At 35.9% G+C, this 18,401-nt stretch overlaps 3 protein-coding genes, 1 long non-coding RNA gene and 1 other non-coding gene across 5 annotated transcripts in view; 3 read left to right on the top strand and 2 right to left on the bottom strand.

The window, feature by feature from the left end:
* The window catches only part of LOC111454595 (kinesin-like protein KIN-7N), an 18,613-nt gene extending 11,774 nt beyond the window's left edge, over window positions 1-6,839 (bottom strand). Inside the window, exon 1 of the mRNA XM_023096096.1 lies at window positions 6,835-6,839. The gene's annotated coding sequence lies outside the window, so the exon portion shown is untranslated. The remainder of the gene's footprint in view (window positions 1-6,834) is intronic.
* On the top strand, window positions 5,252-5,323 carry TRNAD-GUC. The gene has a single exon. It is a non-coding gene; the product is annotated as a tRNA-Asp (tRNA).
* Window positions 6,351-6,976, top strand: LOC111454597. Its single transcript, XR_002712461.1, has 2 exons — window positions 6,351-6,581; window positions 6,734-6,976. It is a non-coding gene; the product is annotated as an uncharacterized LOC111454597 (long non-coding RNA).
* A 5,423-nt stretch (window positions 6,977-12,399) lies between these two features.
* Window positions 12,400-14,569, bottom strand: LOC111454038 (U-box domain-containing protein 30-like). Its single transcript, XM_023095317.1, has one exon. The coding sequence runs from the start codon at window positions 14,082-14,084 to the stop codon at window positions 12,735-12,737; it is 1,350 nt and encodes a 449-aa protein (XP_022951085.1). The 5' UTR covers window positions 14,085-14,569; the 3' UTR covers window positions 12,400-12,734.
* A 2,255-nt stretch (window positions 14,570-16,824) lies between these two features.
* On the top strand, window positions 16,825-17,859 carry LOC111454153. Its single transcript, XM_023095494.1, has one exon. It carries the CDS (start codon window positions 17,190-17,192, stop codon window positions 17,634-17,636), a length of 447 nt encoding a protein of 148 aa, XP_022951262.1. The 5' UTR covers window positions 16,825-17,189; the 3' UTR covers window positions 17,637-17,859.
* The last annotated feature ends 542 nt before the right edge of the window (window positions 17,860-18,401 follow it).

The following is an 18,401-nucleotide window of genomic DNA, read 5'->3' as shown; positions in this document are numbered from 1 at the left end:
TTTTTTTTTTTTTTTTTTTTTTATCATCATTTTTTAAATTTTAGTAAAATTATTTAATTTTTAGATTATGGGTTGGTCAAACTTATTTTTATTTTATTTGATTGAAATTAATGAATTAACCAATTTCACACTTATTTATTCTCTTTTTGTTAAAATTAAGGAACCAATTAAACCCTTATTCAAATTTGAAATTTGAAATTTATGGTCAAATTGATACTTTAAAAGGAAGAATCATGAAAATTCGAACATTTTCATCCTAACAACCAATGAGATTAAGAAAAGAGAACTCTGGTTAGAAATCTATAAGAGAGTCCAATCACAACGACCGAATTGATTATCTTCGTGCACAAGGATACTCGATTACCTAGTATAAAAGATTTTAAAATCTTCACAAACCTCCCTTTTTCTTTTCTATTGCAATTTTTGGATTATTATATATATGATAATTTTTTAACTTTCCATATATATATATAGAAATAGAAACAAATAGACTATAAACGACATCTCTTATCTCAACACAAAGATATTAAATGAATGGAATAGGGATATAGATGGAATATAATGAAATGGAGCCACTTTGAGGTTTTCTATGAAATGAGACATAGAACAGAGCCACTACAAAGAAGTTCCGTTTTAATTAACTAATTAACAAAATTTTTTCAATTCTATCAAGATACTAAATAAAGAATAATAATAATGACTTTTAGAATCAAATAATACTTTTATCTACCACTAATTTTGGGGCATGTCATGGATACTTGAAATTATGCAAAGACCGGCATACTAAAAGAGAGGGTAATGTGGCAAAATATGAGAAAGGAGTAATATAGAATTGGCTTAATGCTACATAAACAGTAGTAGTTTTTGGGGGAGTAGTGGACCAGAAATATTATTGGCTTTAACTTTAAGAGAAAAGGAGGAGTAATGTGAGAGTGTCTAGGGTTTAGCTTAATGAAGAAGAGTGAAGCAAAAAACGACATGGCGGCGTGGAGATCATGTTGCCATGGGAAATCAAAAGTTGGAAGAGGTATGGCTAACCCCATCACTTTGCAACCATCGACACTTGGATGGACGATTGAATTTATTAAAAGCAGCCTAAAATGGAAAGCCACAACCCAAAGCTATCACCCTGCTTTTGGTAAACTGCTCTGTGCACAATTTATGGGAAAGTTGCCAACACCCACTACACCCATTGCCCAAAAGTTGTTCTTTATTCTGAGTTTTTATCCCTTTCAGCGCCCGATACCGACAAGCTCTGTCATAACAGAGCCTTGAGGGATTATAGCCTCTTTCAGAAGGAGGGTAACCTGCTTATACTTATTTGGTCCCTACAATGTGGAGACAACAAGGTATATTTTGACTGTTAAGGATGGGCATATATGAAGAATGTAATACCACTATATACGTGCATCAAAAAGAAGAATTTGAGAAATGAATAACATTCTAAGTGTGGAAACCTCTCTCTAGTAGATGTGTTTTAAAAATCTTGAGGAGGAGTCCGAAAGGGAAAATTCATAGAGGACAACATCTGCTAATAGTGGGTTTAGACCATTACAGATGTTATTAGAGCCAGACATCGGGCGATGAGGCTAAGCCTCGAGGGTGGACACGAGGCAGTGTGCCAACAAAGACATTTGACCCTAGGGAGAAGAATGCAAAATTCTTTATAAATGGGTAGAAACCTCTCATTAGCATACGCGTTTTAAAAACTTTGAGAGGACGTTATGTAACTTGAGCAAGGTTTTAGTAATTTCTAAACTTGATGGGCAGAAGCACAACATATTATATACATAAACTAGAGTTTATAGACCAAAGAACACATGCATATCTTACCTATAAGAACAAAATAACTTCTAAGAAGTGTGTTTCTTTAATCCTATTTATTCAATCGAAAGCGGCAGCTTTTTTAACCTAACCCTGAAAAGTACGGTCTGTTTTGCACTTGATCCGGAGCCTTGCCCCATGCCTCAAAACATGGCATGCACATTATCGAATCTCAAGTAGAGAAGATTCCACGTTATATTTACAGCAGATTTTCGTAGAGTTGTCTTTCCTAATTAACAATTAGTTTTTAGCCTTCAGCTTACGAAACGGAGTCTAGATTTACCGATAATGGAGGCTAACATGCAAGTTCTGCACCTCTCCCCCTAAATCGAACTTTTTACCTGCACAAAGTGAACAAAATTAACATGGTATTACAAATTAGAAGCCAGTTTTTTACCTGCATTATTTACCTTAATGTGTCTACCTTGATCTGCATTATTTACCTTAATGTGTCTTACCTTGATGCCGTCAGGTGCCTATTGAGGATTGTTGAGAGAGAATCTCACGTTGGCTAATTTACGGAATGATTATGAGTTTATAAGTGAGGAATACAATCTCCAATGGTATAAGGCCGTTTGAGAAAACTAAAAGCAAAATCATAAGAACTTACGCTTAAAGTGGACAATATCATACTACTGTAGAGAGTCGTGATTCTTATAAACCCAACTGCCACAAATTGATTACTTTTAACGCGTATCTCAATGCAAAATATAACTTTGTTATGGCACATATAATTCTAATCTAGATGCGACAAAAAAGTGGGTGATATGCTCAATAAAGCGATGTTCATACTTGGTATTGTATGAATAGCATTTTTTTAGCACAGATTGCTCGTGTGTTAAGAGGACCAAGCCAGAACAATAAAGTTAGCTACCGTGGAACTTCGAGGAATACGGCAAAGGCAAACAAAAGCCTCCGTGTAGCTTACAAACTCTAAAAGCTTGTTAACTAAGTACATTGATCCTGCTCACACCTTGGCCATAATACTAGAAATGAATGAAAATGGACTCAAGTTCCAATAAGGGAAAGAGTGGATAAAATTTAAAAGTAGTTGAGACTTGAAAGCAGGACAGCAAGTGTAGAATTTTCGGGGAAAAAAGTTTTTTTTATATACAGGATGATAGGCGTTCAGCCCATTGGGAAAATAAATAAATACAAATTCCAGAATAACACTTAACGGAGAAGCAATGCAAAGTGCTTTCCGTCCATCTGTTGAACATCATATTTGGGTACAAGAACAACTCAACAGAAAAAGGCCCCAACTTGGTTTCAATTACCCATCATGTGAATCTCTCATTTCCTATTGCTGAATAAGATCCCAAATCTTTTCCGGAGAATTGAAGAACTTGGGATTTGATTAATAAATATTAAAGAAAAAGATATCAAATGGTAGACTAGTTCAAACTCTAGAATTAACAGAGAAGGTCGGCTCTATTCAAATTAAGAACATGAAACGTCCATTATTAGTTCAGAGAAAACATTACTACGGATTAGTTACATGCATCCTACATCCTAGATCATACCAAGGAACAATGAATTAATGCAACACCCCATATCCACAAACGTGCTGGAGAAATTTGAACAAAAGAAAGTTCTTCCCCATAAGAACCAGAATGGAAACTCAATGTGATAAATTTATACCGCATTGAAGAAGAAAGATATTCTAGAAAAAAAATATACCGTCGTATGCATCACAAACCATTTGGTAGCTGACAAATCCAGAGTATAGAGTAGTAATCTGCAGCATTTAGGACAATGTGAGTATTTGTACCCAATACTTATGAGGAGATTTCATGGTTCATGTCAATACTCATATTTCAACACAGTTCAAATCTTCTACTCACTTATAACATGAATTTACAGATCAGTGAAAAGGAAAAAAAAAACATATATATATAATATTGAATTCCAAGGGAGATTGAATTAAGAATATTTAACGAGAAGAACCCCCTTTCTGCTAGTGTGTTACTCATAACAATTATTCCCCATCACCAAAACAGTACAGGCAGCCCCTTCGGATAAAATTGCAGAAATAACAAGAAAAGCTCTACATTCTACAATCAATTCAAGTAAAACCTCAACACAGGCAGCCCCTTCGGATAAAATTGCAGAAATAACAAGAAAGCTCTACATTCTACAATCAATTCAAGTAAAAACCTCAACATAAACCAGCATGAAGTTGAGCAACACTAAGATTTTAACATTAACATAAAAGTTTGATTTACTATGTTAAAATGAGATCCAAATGAACACCAATGCACGAACAATCTAGTAGCCTCAACCAAGAGGTTAGAGGTTCAAATGGTTTGAATCCCTCCATAGAAGCTCTTGACAACAAGTAAATAATAGTAGTTAGACTGCTTGAAAGTGAACCAACTCAAACCTTGGAATTCTTCGTACTTAGAGAACCAGAATCCATACCGAGGCCATAACATCACCAGAATTGCAATTTTCTTCATAATCCTTTCCAGGAAAAGCTACACCATCATGTGCATTGAGAAGTACGCAATAGCAATCGTCAGTCTCTGTCAAGACCTGAATAATAACCCTGAAATTTCAACAAATCCAATTGTACCACAGAGAAACAAAGTTGAAATTAATAGAACTAGTACAACCTTAAGTTCAGAAATGTATCAACAGTATGACAAGCCCAAAGTTTATGCATAATTATGTATATTAAGCCCAAAAACAAGGATCAATTTCAACATCCGAAGCATCTGGCTCTTCTACCACAGCTTGTCCGATCCTTAACCATGCTCAAAAATTCATATCAACAAATTAAACACAGAACCTCATTAATTCCGTATACTTCTATTTTACTTCAACTTCAACAAAAGCTTCAACACTAATGGATGAAGCGAGATAGTAGAACTAGTCGAAACAAAACAATTGTCAATAACCTGATAACAATAACTCTCGTACATCTAGTAATCGATCACGATTTATCACAACGTCAACCATAATATAACTACACTCTACAGTCTCCAAGAATACAAATGTATGAAAATCAAAATGATCAGCGAGTTGGCTGAGAAGAACAGATTGAATGCAGCAGGATTCAATAATCGAGAACCAGAATTTGAAGCATAGAAACGGAGTATACCAGCGAAGCAAGTAATGATTAATGTCATGGCTCTAGTCAAAGAGAAGGAAACGCAACAGTCGTACCTGCAAGGAGTTTCTCCTCCATCTCCGAGCATATCTCCCGGAAGCTTCAAATTTCTAAAAATGAAAAAGAACGCAGAAACAACATGTTTGAATACGCTCCCAGTTCTGAGAGAAACTATGCAGTAGAACAGAAAGGAGATGATTTTCTTTTTCTGGGAAATGCGGTGCGTTGGAACCGATGAAGCAATAAACTTCACAGTTGAAAAACAGAGAATAGAAATTAGTCAAATTTATAAAACTAAATTACTTGAACAACAAGGTCGTTGTAGTATAGTGGTAAGTATTCCCGCCTGTCACGCGGGTGACCCGGGTTCGATCCCCGGCAACGGCGCTTTTCTTTTCTCAATTGTTTTGTCGTCAGCTTTGCTAATTTTTGTACTCGAAATTCCCCCTTTTATTTATTTATTTATTTGTTTATTTATATTTATTTTTTCTTACATAAATCCATTCAAAACAAAGAAAAAATAATAGATTTGCCATTTTTTTAAAAAAAAAAATACTCTTACCAATAAATTTATATTTATTATTTTAAAGCATTGAAAATATAAATGTTAAATAATGATTATAATGATTATAATTTAATTGATTTTTTTCGGTACAACCAATATAAAGTATAGAAATATTAATTTTTGTTGAGTTATGCTTTTATTTCAACGAGTCTTATTTTGACTAGAACTAGAACTAATGAAACCAACCACGGAAGTAACTAAAATAAAATAAAGTCGATGGAAAATAAATAAATCTTATTCAAACCTAATCAATCTATGATGGACCGTTGTCGTTTTCCACGATTTCGACATTTCAAATTACATCCACCTCAAAATGAAAATAGAAAAATAGCGGCATATAATTAAGAGGTTGGTGCCCTATTAAAAGGGGTATTCGAAAATAAAACAAATACGAAACTTGGTTGAAGAATGGTTAAGGTGTGTGGTGTTCCTTCCAAATATGAATGAATTGGACTACGACCCAACAAAATGGTTACTGTTTTGATATTGTGACTCACTATTCTTTAACGTCAATATCAACTAACCTATCTTATTCGTTAAAAAAAAAACTACGAGCTTATCAACTATGACTTAAAAGAGTCCCTCAAACGACTTTTGTGATATCCCACATTGGTTGGAGAGGAGAACAAAATACCTTTGCAGTATAGAAACTTTTCCCTAATAGACGCGTTTCCAAAGGTTAGGAGAAGCTCAAAGAGGACAATATCTGCTAGCGGTGGACTTGAGTCATTTTTTGTTTTCAAAATTTTTTTTTTTTGTTTTGTTTTAAAATTTTTGGTTAAAAGTAAGAAGTTGAGTCATGTTACCTTAAATATGCAAATAAAGGAAAACAAGGGGCGTTAAGGCCAAAGAGTCACCATCTCATCATTATGCCAGCGATTCACTCGCCAATATAAAACCCTCCACGCCTCCCTTCCATTCATTTTCACGTCACAATTCTAGGCCAAGAAGATGTCAAAGCTCGTGGCTCTCTTCTCCATCGTAGCTCTCGTGACAATGTCCCTTCTCTCCTCCTCCGACGCTCGTCCCATTGCTACGTCCATCGCCACTTCCCTCGACCTCAACCATATCGCACATCAGGTACCCTAAAATCTCAAATCTCTTCGATCATGAGTTTATAAGTAAGGAATACATCTCCATTCATATAAGAGCTTTAAACCAAAGCCATTCTGAAGATCCGTGATTATTAACAATTTCATCATGCAATTAATGTTTATTGGTACTTTAATCAGGTCGTTTCTGAAAAGAGTCACGACGATGTTTGCGAAGGAGGAGAGACAAAGGAGTGCCTGGCTAAAAGAACGTTAGAGGCTCATACCGATTACATCTATACCGATGATACCAAGTCATGAGCGGTTGTATTCCGACCATTGCGTTCATAATTCACCACACATTCCTCTGAAAAATGAGGATAAATTATTATTCCTCCATGATTAATACAGTTTGATAATCAAATAATATTAATAATTATTTTTGTGTCTCTTATGCTATCCTCACCCTCACCTAATTCTGTAACAAGAAAGAGTTAGGTATTGAAGCGGTTTACCATCAAATTATTCGGTCATTTTTGGGATATTCTCTCTTTTTCACCGTACCTGAAAATATTTCCAACCACTCACATGCATTTCTTATTTGAAATTTTTTAATATAATAGTTTAAAAAATAATAATAGATTATTTATTTGAGATATCGAATATTTGAAAATGCATAATAATCTAAAATATTTTAGATAATAGGTCCATTAATAAATATAAGATTAAAATGCAGACGACACTCCATACATTACATACTTAATATGTGCGGAAAATTTTTTGAAAACATTTTAAATGGTGTCATGAGCTTAAAGCTCGTAAGAAATTCTTTTAAAACGATAATGTTATTAGCTATAAAATAAATAACATGAATTCAAATCAAAATAAAAACAATATCCCAATTTAAATTAAGGGTTACTAAAATAGACATGAATGTAAATGCTCTAATTCTGGTTCGAGGATCTAATCTAAGGGCTACAATACCTAACAAGTGTTGGTATCAATAGCTTTAGAGAATGCTCGTCTGACCATGAAAGGGACTTAGGAGGTGTACGAACCGATTGGTGGATCCATACTCACACGTGTGGACCGTGTATATCACGCATTCCATCTTCCATTGATTTAATATTATAAAATAATTTCCATTTTCTCATATGGAAAAATGATCTCGTCATCTTGTTAGTTCTATAAGGGAAAAAAAACGTAGTTATAAAGAAATAATGTAGTTGAGGTAAATCGAAGGAATATATGTCGCTGTAAAATTGTGTTCATATTATTCTTAGACGTAGTTATAAAGAAATAATGTAGGTATGTGACATCTGAGTAAAAGAAGGGTATATGAATAAATAGAAGACTACATCTGTGATATCCCACATTGGTTGGAGAGGAGTGAAACACCCTTTATAAGGGTGTGGAAACCTCTCCTTAGTAGACGTGTTTTAAAGCTTTGAGGGGAAGGGGAAAGCCCAAAGAGGACAATATCTGCTGACAGTGCACTTGGGTCGTTACAAATGGTATCAGAGCCAGATACCGGACTATGTGCCAGCGAGGAGGCTGTTCCCCGAAGGGGGTAGACACGAGGCGACGTGCTAGTAAGGGCGCTGGCCCCAAAGGGAGGTGGATTTGGTATGGGCCCTACATTGATTGGAGAAAGAAACTAGTGCCAGTGAGGACGCTGGGCCCTGAAGGAGAGTGGATTGTGATATCCCACATTGGTTGGGGAGGAAAACGAAACACCCTTATAACTTACTCTTTATGATGGTGTGAAAACCTCTCCCTAATAGATTCATCAGATACCGAATTCAAATTTTGAAACCAATCACGAACGCAACTAAAATTCATCGAAAATAAATCAAGCTTATCCAAATGTAATGTATGGTGCACAAATAGAAGCATCAAATACATGAGAGATTAGAGATTGGTGCCGTATTGAAGAGGGCATTTGAAAACAAAACAAACACACATAATGAAGAGAAACAACGGTAGGAAATGTACGAGTGTGTGGTGTTGCTTCCAAATATAAATAAATTAGATTACGACCAATACTATTTGAATATGAGGTTGTTTGCTTCGTATCAATTCTCATTCCCAAGATTATCCGATAATCCAAGACAACTCATTTCAGCATGTTTTATTCTCACTTACATGTATCTCTAGACAAACCACGCCTAACCATGAAGTTTCTATGATTGAGTCATCGAAAAGGAAGGTGCACCTTGAGTTCTTATAATTGAACCATCAAAAATAAAGTTGTACCTTGTTGGCATAGGTAGTGACTTTCAATTATAGTAACCATTTCTTAATCATTCTATCTTCATATCATCATGTTAGAGCTAAATATACGTGTCACGCTCAAAACATCAAATATTGCATGAACCAAACATTTATCCTGAACTATGATTAATACTAAAGATATTTAATACTGAATTATAGTTTACCATATATATCATATTTGATCTTTTATTATAGACAAATATCTAAATATTTGCTTCCCTTATCATAGGTATCATATTTATCCTTTTATTACGAACAAATATCTAGTATACATTTATTAGTCTTTCTAAACCACTCTAAACATAAAGTATGGAGTTGTGGAGAAAAATGTCATTTTCGAACAAATTGTACAAAGAGGAAGCAAATCACAAATCATAGAATGACGATGATTCTATAAATTCAGCAAAAGACATTGGGATGTTCTAATCTTCTTCGTAGACAGTCCGATTAAATCCTGGATTTTATATTCAACTGCATCTTTTCATTCGTCTCTAAATAGAGAGTTGTTTCGAAATTTCAAGTCTATTTGTTTTGATAAGTTTTTAATGTGTCGGAAAGAAAATGACCGGTATCGCTTAGTTGGTAGAGCAGAGGACTGAAAATCTTCGTCTCACTGGTTCAAATCTGCTATTGAAAATACGTCTAATGTGTCGGAAAGGAAATAGCCAGTATAGCTCAATTAGTAGAGCAGACGACTCAAAATCTTCCTGTTACCCGTTCAAATCTACTATGAAAATACGTCTACCCGTTCAAATCTACTGTGAAAATACGTCGTCTAATGTGTCGGAAAGTAAATGGTCCTTATAGCTCAATTAGTAGAGGACTCAAAATAAACAAATATTTGAAATTGACTGAACAGTCCGTGGAGGTTATGATTTTAGCAAATATTCTCGAAAAAAAAAGAAGTTGCCACGTGTATAAATAAGAAAAATCAAACAATTAATTAACCATTTTATTTTTAGTTAAATTGAAGATCAGCCATGTAATAACAAAGAAAGAAAAAGATAAATATAGCAAAGCCAGCAAAACAAGCGGTGCAACGTTGAAACCCTCACCAAATCATTCTTATAAAACCCCCCCAACAAAACAGGCATCCTCCACGGCTTCACCGCATTCATTTTCAAGACTCAACTCCAGGTGAAGATGTCGAAGCTGGTGGCTGTCTTCACCATCGCAGCACTCATAACAATGTCCATTCTCTCCTCCTCCGCCGAAGCCCGTCCAATCACCACAACGCCCACCGCCACCCCCCTCGACATCAGCCAAATCACTCATCAAAAGGGTCGTGAAGATGTTTGCAAGGGAGGAGAGGCAGAGGTGTGCCTGGTTAGAACAACCTTAGAGGCTCATTCTGATTACATCTATACCGATGCTATCAACTCATGATTTGGACACACACTCCTCTGCAAAATGTGGATGAATTATTGTTCCTCTCTCATTACTACACTTCATAATCAAATTATTATTATTATTGTGCTGCAAATCCATCACCAAAAAAAACCAAATTTACCTCTAAATTAAACCATTTTGCAGTATTTCCTTAAGCTTAGAGGATCTCTAATGGCTCTTTCAAATTATTTATGTATGCCTATATTAAATGATTATCATGAATATTGTGATATGATATATTCGTGCGTGCATTTTTAAATATCTTGGTATACTAGTTATTGCAAACTATAATGTTTTATATATACATTAAATGAAAGGAAAATAAAAGAAATGTTTGTGCATGAAATATTCTCACATTCTCTTCTTTCTTGGCTCTTATGGGTCCATAACCTATACATTAAACATTTAGTGTACGGTTAATGTGTTTGAAAGTGAAAGCACTTATATATAAAAGTGATGTGTACTCGACGAGGCAAAAAATTGTGGAAGTGGTATAAGCATAGTTGGTTCTATGTGTACAAAAGTGGTGCACACAACTATTTGTATATGAAAGTGATACACATATACCATGTTAGGTGGCACTATGACTTTATGGGTCACGACCTTGTTTATTTATAGATGTGCATGACCTCAGACCTATATAGATCACGACTTTCTAGATGTGCATGACCTCAGACCTATATAGATCACGACTTTTTAGATGTGCATGACCTCATATATTTGTAGATGTGTATAATGAGGATTACATTGTTACATTGTAAAAAACAAGTAAATAAGTAGATTCTCAACAAGTAAATAAGTAGACTATCCTAATTCATGGTAACAAATGAGTAAATCGAGATTCTTCTGATTCATGGTAACAAGTAAACTAGTAGATTAGTAGATTCTCCTGATCCAGTAACAAACTAGTAGATTAGTAGATTCTCCTGATTCAGTAACAAACTAGTAAATCAGTAGATTCTCTTGATTCATGAATCAGTAGATTGTCTTGATTCATGGTAACATTAAATTAGTAGATTCCATTCTCCTAATAACAAACAAGTAAATCAATCAGTAGATTCTCTAAGTAAATCTTCTAATTCATATAACAAACAAGTAAATCAGTAAATTCTCTAAGTAAATCAGTAGATTCTCCTGATTCAAGGTAACAAACAAGTAAATCAGTAGATTCTCCTGATTCAAGGTAACAAACAAGTAAATCAGTAGATTCTCCTGATTCAAGGTAACTAACAAGTACATCAGTAGATTCTCCTAATTCAAGGTAACTAACAAGTAGATCAGTAGATTCTCCTGATAACAAATAGATCAGTAGATTCTCCTGATTCAAGGTAACAAACAAGTAAATCAGTAGATTCTCCTAATTTAGGGTAACAAACAAGTAAATCAGTAGATTCTACTAATTCATGTCAACAAATCAATAGATTCCTATTCAGGGTAACAAACAAGTAAATCAGTAGATTCTTCTGATTCATGTAACAAACAACAAGTAAATCTTCTCCGAATTCTTCTCCTAATTCATTTATGATTCATATAACAAACAAGTAAATCTTCTCCGAATTCTTCTCCTAATTCATTCATGATTCATATATCAAACAAGTAAATAAGTAGATTCTCATGATTCAGGGTAACAAACAAGTGAATAAGTAAATTCTCCCACTATATATATATATATATATATATATATATATATATATATGATCTATTCAACCAGGTTTAAGAAAGAACTTGAATCCCCTATATTTGGTCCACTTACATGCACATGAATCTACTAGACAGATTCATTATCGTACCACTAAACGTGACTAGAGGTCTAGTGCATGTTCATACTAAGTGAGGGAGAGGAATATTATAAATTCTTTTTGCCATAAAAAAAAAAAAGAAAAAAAGAAAAAGAAATGGATTTGGTAGAAGAACACGTGATTTATGAGAAGGTGAAGTTGGGGAAGGTGGCATTTGGGCCGACAACAAGCAATGTTCTCGTGTCTGATAATTACCCAACTCCATCTGCACGTGACTCTAATTATATCAACATTCAACCCTTAATTTTATTAATTTCCCCCAACCATGTGCTCCTAAAAAGGAAACCAAAATTCTTCCCCATCCATGTGAGAATTCTCAGAGAACCGTGTATTCGTTAGCACTCGTTCGCTTCTCCAATCGCATTCAGGGCTTTGGAACCTAGTGTACTCGTTAGCACTGGTTTACTTCTCCAATCAATGTGGGACCCATCAATTCATTCCATTCGAGGCCTAGCGTCCTCCCATTCACGGCTTTGGAGCCCAGTGTTCTCGTTAGCACTTGTTCACTCCTTCAATCGATGTGGGACCCTTCAATCCATTCCATTCGAGGCGCTCGCACACCACCTTGTGTCTACCTCCTTTGAAGCTCTGCCTTCTCGCTCACACATCGTTCGATGTTAGGCTTTAATACTATTTGTAATCATCCAAACTCATCGCTAGCCAATATTGTCTTCTTTGAACTTTTCCTTTGGAGCTTTCCCTCACAGTTTTAAAACGCTAGGGGATAAAAAAGCTATCTTTTATTGTATAGTTCTCGTAAGCTTACATTTAGAAATGAAGATGGAATCCGGGTAATTTAGAGTACACAATTTCAATAGCTCTGATGATCTCTGTTTTACCTCTTTATTGCACCCACTTTGTATCACAAGCAGCAACTTCGCCGCCAATCCTGCATCCACCGCAACCACCGCGCATTCCTCCGGCGCCACCTTGAAAACCGCCCATAAAATTGACAACGCAAATTCAGTACAAATCTCAGATACTTTCATCAATAATTTCACCAAATTCTTAATCGTTTCTTCACAATCTTTCAACGCTAATCTTCCCTCTGGAAGAGACGACAAACCGTCGAGAATGTAAAGCGCTGATTCCAACCCATCGCCGATGAAACTGGACAGAGCACCGCCGAGTTTCCCGACGGCGCCGATGCTTACCAGTTGCTTCTTTATCGATTCGTTTGAACAGAGCGATCGGAGTAAACTAAGTCCGGCGGTTACCCCATTTGGGTGTTTTTGATCCTTCACCATTCTTAACAATCCCACGAGTAAACTCAAACTTGAAACGCTCTCTGTTCTTGAATCGTCACCGTCCATTAATTTCTTGATGAATTTCGTGCAATTGATCTTGGTTTCGATGGAGCCTTCGTTTAAAATATCTGCAATTAGTGATATTCTTGTGGGTTGAATCAAATTGTTCTTTAACTCCGAATCGAGATCCAAATTTACGAGAATCCCCACGGCTTCCGACCCAACTGCGTGGGAAGTGAAAGAACCCAAAAGAGAAGAGATTACAGCCACGCCGCCGTTGTCGACCACCATCTTCTTGGCGGAGGAATGGGCGGCGACGACATGCCGGAGATCTTTCAGGGACTGAACTCTAGCTTGACCCTTGACCTTCTTCAATGAATCCAAAAGCTCTGTTACTCTCCCCTGAACGTCCTCTGATTTCTTCTTGAACGCGAAGAACTTCTGCGAAAACCAGGTGTGAATCAACTGGTGAAGGGTCCGATTGGGTGTGAGGGAATCGTCCCAAAGCTCTTGCATTGTTGTGGGGCAAGTCAAATGGCCTAAAGAGAACCATTTCTGAATGTTGCACCGCTCGTAGGTCTGCCCAGAACAGAGTGTCACCGGGTCTTGCATCGGCTCGAGAGAAATTGGGCAAATGAACACCGATGGGACCTCTATTGACGATTCCAGCTCCACAATCATCTCCTTCAGATCTAACTTCTCCCCACCGCCACCGCCACCGCCGCCACCGCCGCCGAGAATCCCATCTTTGACGACAGTTTCCAGATCTAGAATCTGCGCTCCGCAAGCTACTACAAGCTTGGGATTCCCTGCTCTCCAAGTAGACGGCTGGTACATCGGCATTATAGAAAACCCTTGTGTACACTACACTACAGTGTCGGTCTGATTGACAATCACAGGCAAAAATGTTTGCTTTTCTTTGTTTTCTTCGTCTCTTACTTTATCTGAGCTTTCCCCTGCTTTTCCTTCTTCATTACACTAATCCAAAGCTTCCTATTCAAGCTCTCAAAAATGGCGAAATAGTCAAACCCAGATCAGAAAAATCATGACCCACATCGGAAACGGCGAAATAAACAAACCCAGATCAGAAAAATCATGACCCACATCGGAAAAGTAACAAAAACCAAAAGAAAATCACCAGAGCGGAGGAGAAGGCTTAAACACTTCCACAAAGACTGCCCTTAAAAACCCTAAGAAAAGCCTTCATTTTTGTAATGCTGCAGAAGGACCGTGCAGTCTTCTCTCTTGTGTGTGTCTCCAAGAACATCTGCTGGAACGTGGCCTTGGTTTTGTTTTGTTTTTGGGTAATAAAAGGACACGTGTCAGTAAATGGAATGACAAAGGGGGAAGTTTTTCTTCGTAATTTGAAGCAAAGCAGTCAAAGCAAAGAGCGAAGACCGAGATTTGGTCGTGTAAACAAAATAAAACCGGTCTTCTAGATCTCAGAATTGGTCAAACCTGCTCACCTGTCACTTTTTACAATTTATTTAACTTATTTATATTATATATATATATATATATATATATATCTCCTTTTCAGAAACTGATTTATTAATTTATTTAATATTTAAATCCTTGTTTTTCAAAATCTAATAGATTCGTTGCTGTTTGATCTTATCCACCGCTGGTGCTGACTGTGCATGCCTTTATTTTGCGGATTAATTGGGCCTTCGTTGAAGCCCATTTTAATGTCTGTATGGGCTTTTCGTGACTACTATTGGGCTTTGGCATGCCTTTATTTTGCGGATTAATTGGGCCTTCGTTGAAGCCCATTTTAATGTCTGTATGGGCTTTTCGTGACTACTATTGGGCTTTGTGCATGCCTTTATTTTGCGGATTAATTGGGCCTTCGTTGAAGCCCATTTTAATGTCTGTATGGGCTTTTTGTCTTTACTATTGGGCTTTCGGCCCATTCTAATTCTAAGGCATGTTGTTTATGAAATATTTTGAAGATATTTTTCGTGCATAATAGACAACACGTCATGTCATGTATACAGTGACAAATTTCTACTATTTTAATTTTTTGTCGGTCTTCCGATTGGCTAAAGTCAAACTATCAATTAACTAATATATAAGTAATACGTGGGATATTTTGAACGAGATACTCTCTACTTGGACAACTAGACTATAAAATGTCACTTCGCCAACAACCTTCCTATATTAAATAAGACGTAAAATTATACACGTTTCATCATGGATCGAGACATGTCATTAAATCTCATCTTTGTTGTAGCATCTCGTAGTAATGGAAATCTGCCCACTATTAATAAACCCATTTGAGATACGTAACTTCTTCTTTCTTTTTTTCACATTATAACCTACTAGAATACCTTAATTTAATAATTTATTCGAAGAACGCTTTGAAATTTAGGAAAACTACATATGATATAGTTGTTGGATAATGAAAGTCTCACATCGGCTAATTTAGGGAATGATCATGGGTTTATAAAAGGAATACTATCTCTGTTCGTGTGAGGCCTTTTGGGGAAGCCCAAAACAAAGCCATTAGAGTTTATGCTCAAAGTTGACAGAGTCGTATTCATCAAACAATAATTAGTAAATACATTCCTTTTTATGTCAACGAATTTTATGGTAGATAATCACGTCAAATAATAATTGCATTAAACTCTTAAAAAAGGTTTTACCGAACAAATTATAAAGGCTACTAATTAATGAAGTTAGGTATGCATTTAAATAATGAAAGTTAATTAGGATTGATATGAACATGATCATATTAATTCAAAGTGACTCTTAAATTTGATTTATATTTATTGGGTTTATGATAAGATATTGTATTTCAATTCCAATGGGTCTATTAAGGCTTCATATTTATGTAATAATTGCTGGTTTTTTCATGATTTTATTTGAATTCCGCCGCCAACGTGCGAATTAACAATATTTTATTTATTTCTTTTTTTATATCTCCATTCATTGCCCATATGCCCAAAATTAATATTTATTATTTTACTTTATTTGAGATAATTTATAGTGGTGTGTAGATACGAGATCAATCAATAAGGGATTGAATGAAATTAATAATTGTTTTTTTTTTTATGATATTATCCATTTCGAACGTAAATGAAATATACGATCGACCAACATTTATCAAATTTGAAAAAGGGTCGGAAGTAGTGTTCGCTCGATTACGTATTAATCAATATTCGATTGATTGGTCTGAGGTTATTGATAAAAAAGATTTGTCTAAGTCACTTAGTTTCTTTTTGTCCAAGTGTCTTCTCTTTTTGTCTCACTCACTTACTTTTTTTTCTTCATGGGTTTTGGGAATATCCTCATTCATAGGTTCGAGATCCACATCTATGAATTGAAAGGTTCTAACGATCAACTCTGCAATCAGTGGTTAGAATCAATAGGTCTTCAAATCGTTTATTTGAACAAATTGAAACCCTTCTTCTTGGATGATCATGATACTTCCCAAAAATCGAAATTATTGAGTTTTTTATGATATTATTCATTTCTAACCTAAATGCTAAAAGGTTTTACACAAATCATTTAAGAGATATTTCTGAAAAAGTCAAAAACTTTGAAATATTAAATTGCAGAGAAGAGGTTTCGTGTTTAAAATTTTGACTAAGATCAAATTCCCATGAAAATTTCAAATCTAAGATCTTTTAAACATTGAAAAGGCGATGAATGATTCATCAAAATGGGTTGGATAAGGCTGAAGAACTTTTAAAAAATTCACCTGTTTGTGAATCTTCACAAGTCAACTCCGCCATTATTTCTAGCTCTGGCCGACGCTTTACGCGAATTCCCCACACCTGCTCGCTTTCATCGCCTAATTTTCTTCCAAATCAGGCTGCTCCAATCCCCACTTTTCCTCTTTTTTTGATTTATTTCATCCAACTTCGATTCCCTCCCCTGTAATCGACCATCTCTGTTCCCAAATCTCTCTCAGTAATTTCATCGAACACTTCGTGGGCATTCCAAATGAGCACCAAAGCGCACAATCGGAGCAAATTTATGCGATTCGTTACTCTACCCATCAGAGCTCTTGGCAAGGCCAAGGATTTGTATGTACGAAGCATCATGGATTGTGCTCCGAGAGTTAGCCATGGCTACCCATCTGGCCAAATGCCCGTCTTGCCCAAGAGTTACAGCTCGCGATCCTGCAGATCCAATGAAACCGATGATTTCAGGGAGCTTGTTAAGGCCGCTTCTGTTAGGAGTATGGACATTAAAGATGTCGACGCCGATGTTGTTTATCCACAGAGGGTGAGACAGTCCACGGGGCTGCCTAAGAGTTGCAGCGTTGGAATGGGTAGGATTGATGAAGATAGTGCTTGCGAGTTTGAAGGTGGCGTGGAGGAGAAGGGGGATTTGGTTTATCCAAGGAGTAGAAGCTACGCTGTGACGAGTACAAAATCTGGGGCTTGATTCTCGTTGTCTCTGTTTTGCATAATTGTTCTTGAAATTTATGAATAATTTGGAAACGAAGAGGAGGGATTTCCTTTAATTGGGGATTTTGTTGGTTTTGTTCTTCTGTGTTCATGTAAATATTGTAAGTTTTTGTTTTAATTTTTGTGGGTAATGGTAGATTATTTGTAATCAAAACATGGAAAGTAAATCATTGATTCTGAATTGATCTGAAGTTCACTTTGTTTAGTTTTCAATTTTGGCGTCAGAATCAGATAATGATTCTAGTTGATGTTGGAACCATTAATAGCCGACACAAAATGACTTTCCTCTTTAGTTTCTTGGTTTGATGATTTGAATTCAAAGGGAGGGAATGTCAATTTTGGTGCAGGACAATAATGGGATGTGTTTGTAGATCGGTTGGAGTTAGATTCTACTTCGAAGTTTGTTAGAGAGGAGAACGGATTGGAGTTAGATTCTACTCGGAATTTTTATGAAATCCTACGCTAATTAGGATTGGAGTTAGATTCTACTCGATTAAGTTGGTTAGAGAGGAGAACCAGTTAGATTCTACTTGAAATTTTGTGAGATCGTTAGGATTGGAGCTAGATTCTACTCGGAATTTTGTGAGATCCTACGCTAAGTTAGATTCTACTCGAAATTGTGTGAGATCCTACACTGATTAGGATTGGAGTTAGATTCTACTCAAAATTTTGTGAGATCGAAGTTAGATTCTACTCGAAATTGTGTGAGATCCTACACTGATTAGGATTGGAGTTAGATTCT

The sequence above is a fragment of the Cucurbita moschata genome, unplaced genomic scaffold, assembly GCF_002738365.1.
Source record: "Cucurbita moschata cultivar Rifu unplaced genomic scaffold, Cmos_1.0 Cmo_Scf00016, whole genome shotgun sequence".
Taxonomy (NCBI): domain Eukaryota; kingdom Viridiplantae; phylum Streptophyta; class Magnoliopsida; order Cucurbitales; family Cucurbitaceae; genus Cucurbita; species Cucurbita moschata.
Note: the sequence above shows the minus strand (reverse complement) of the source record. Positions and strands in the feature narration are given on the sequence as shown.

Bases quoted from the DNA above. Each gene is read 5' to 3' on its own strand.
- LOC111454153 (XM_023095494.1), top strand. From the start codon at position 17,190: ATGAGCACCAAAGCGCACAATCGGAGCAAATTTATGCGATTCGTTACT.
- LOC111454038 (XM_023095317.1), bottom strand. From the start codon at position 14,084: ATGCCGATGTACCAGCCGTCTACTTGGAGAGCAGGGAATCCCAAGCTT.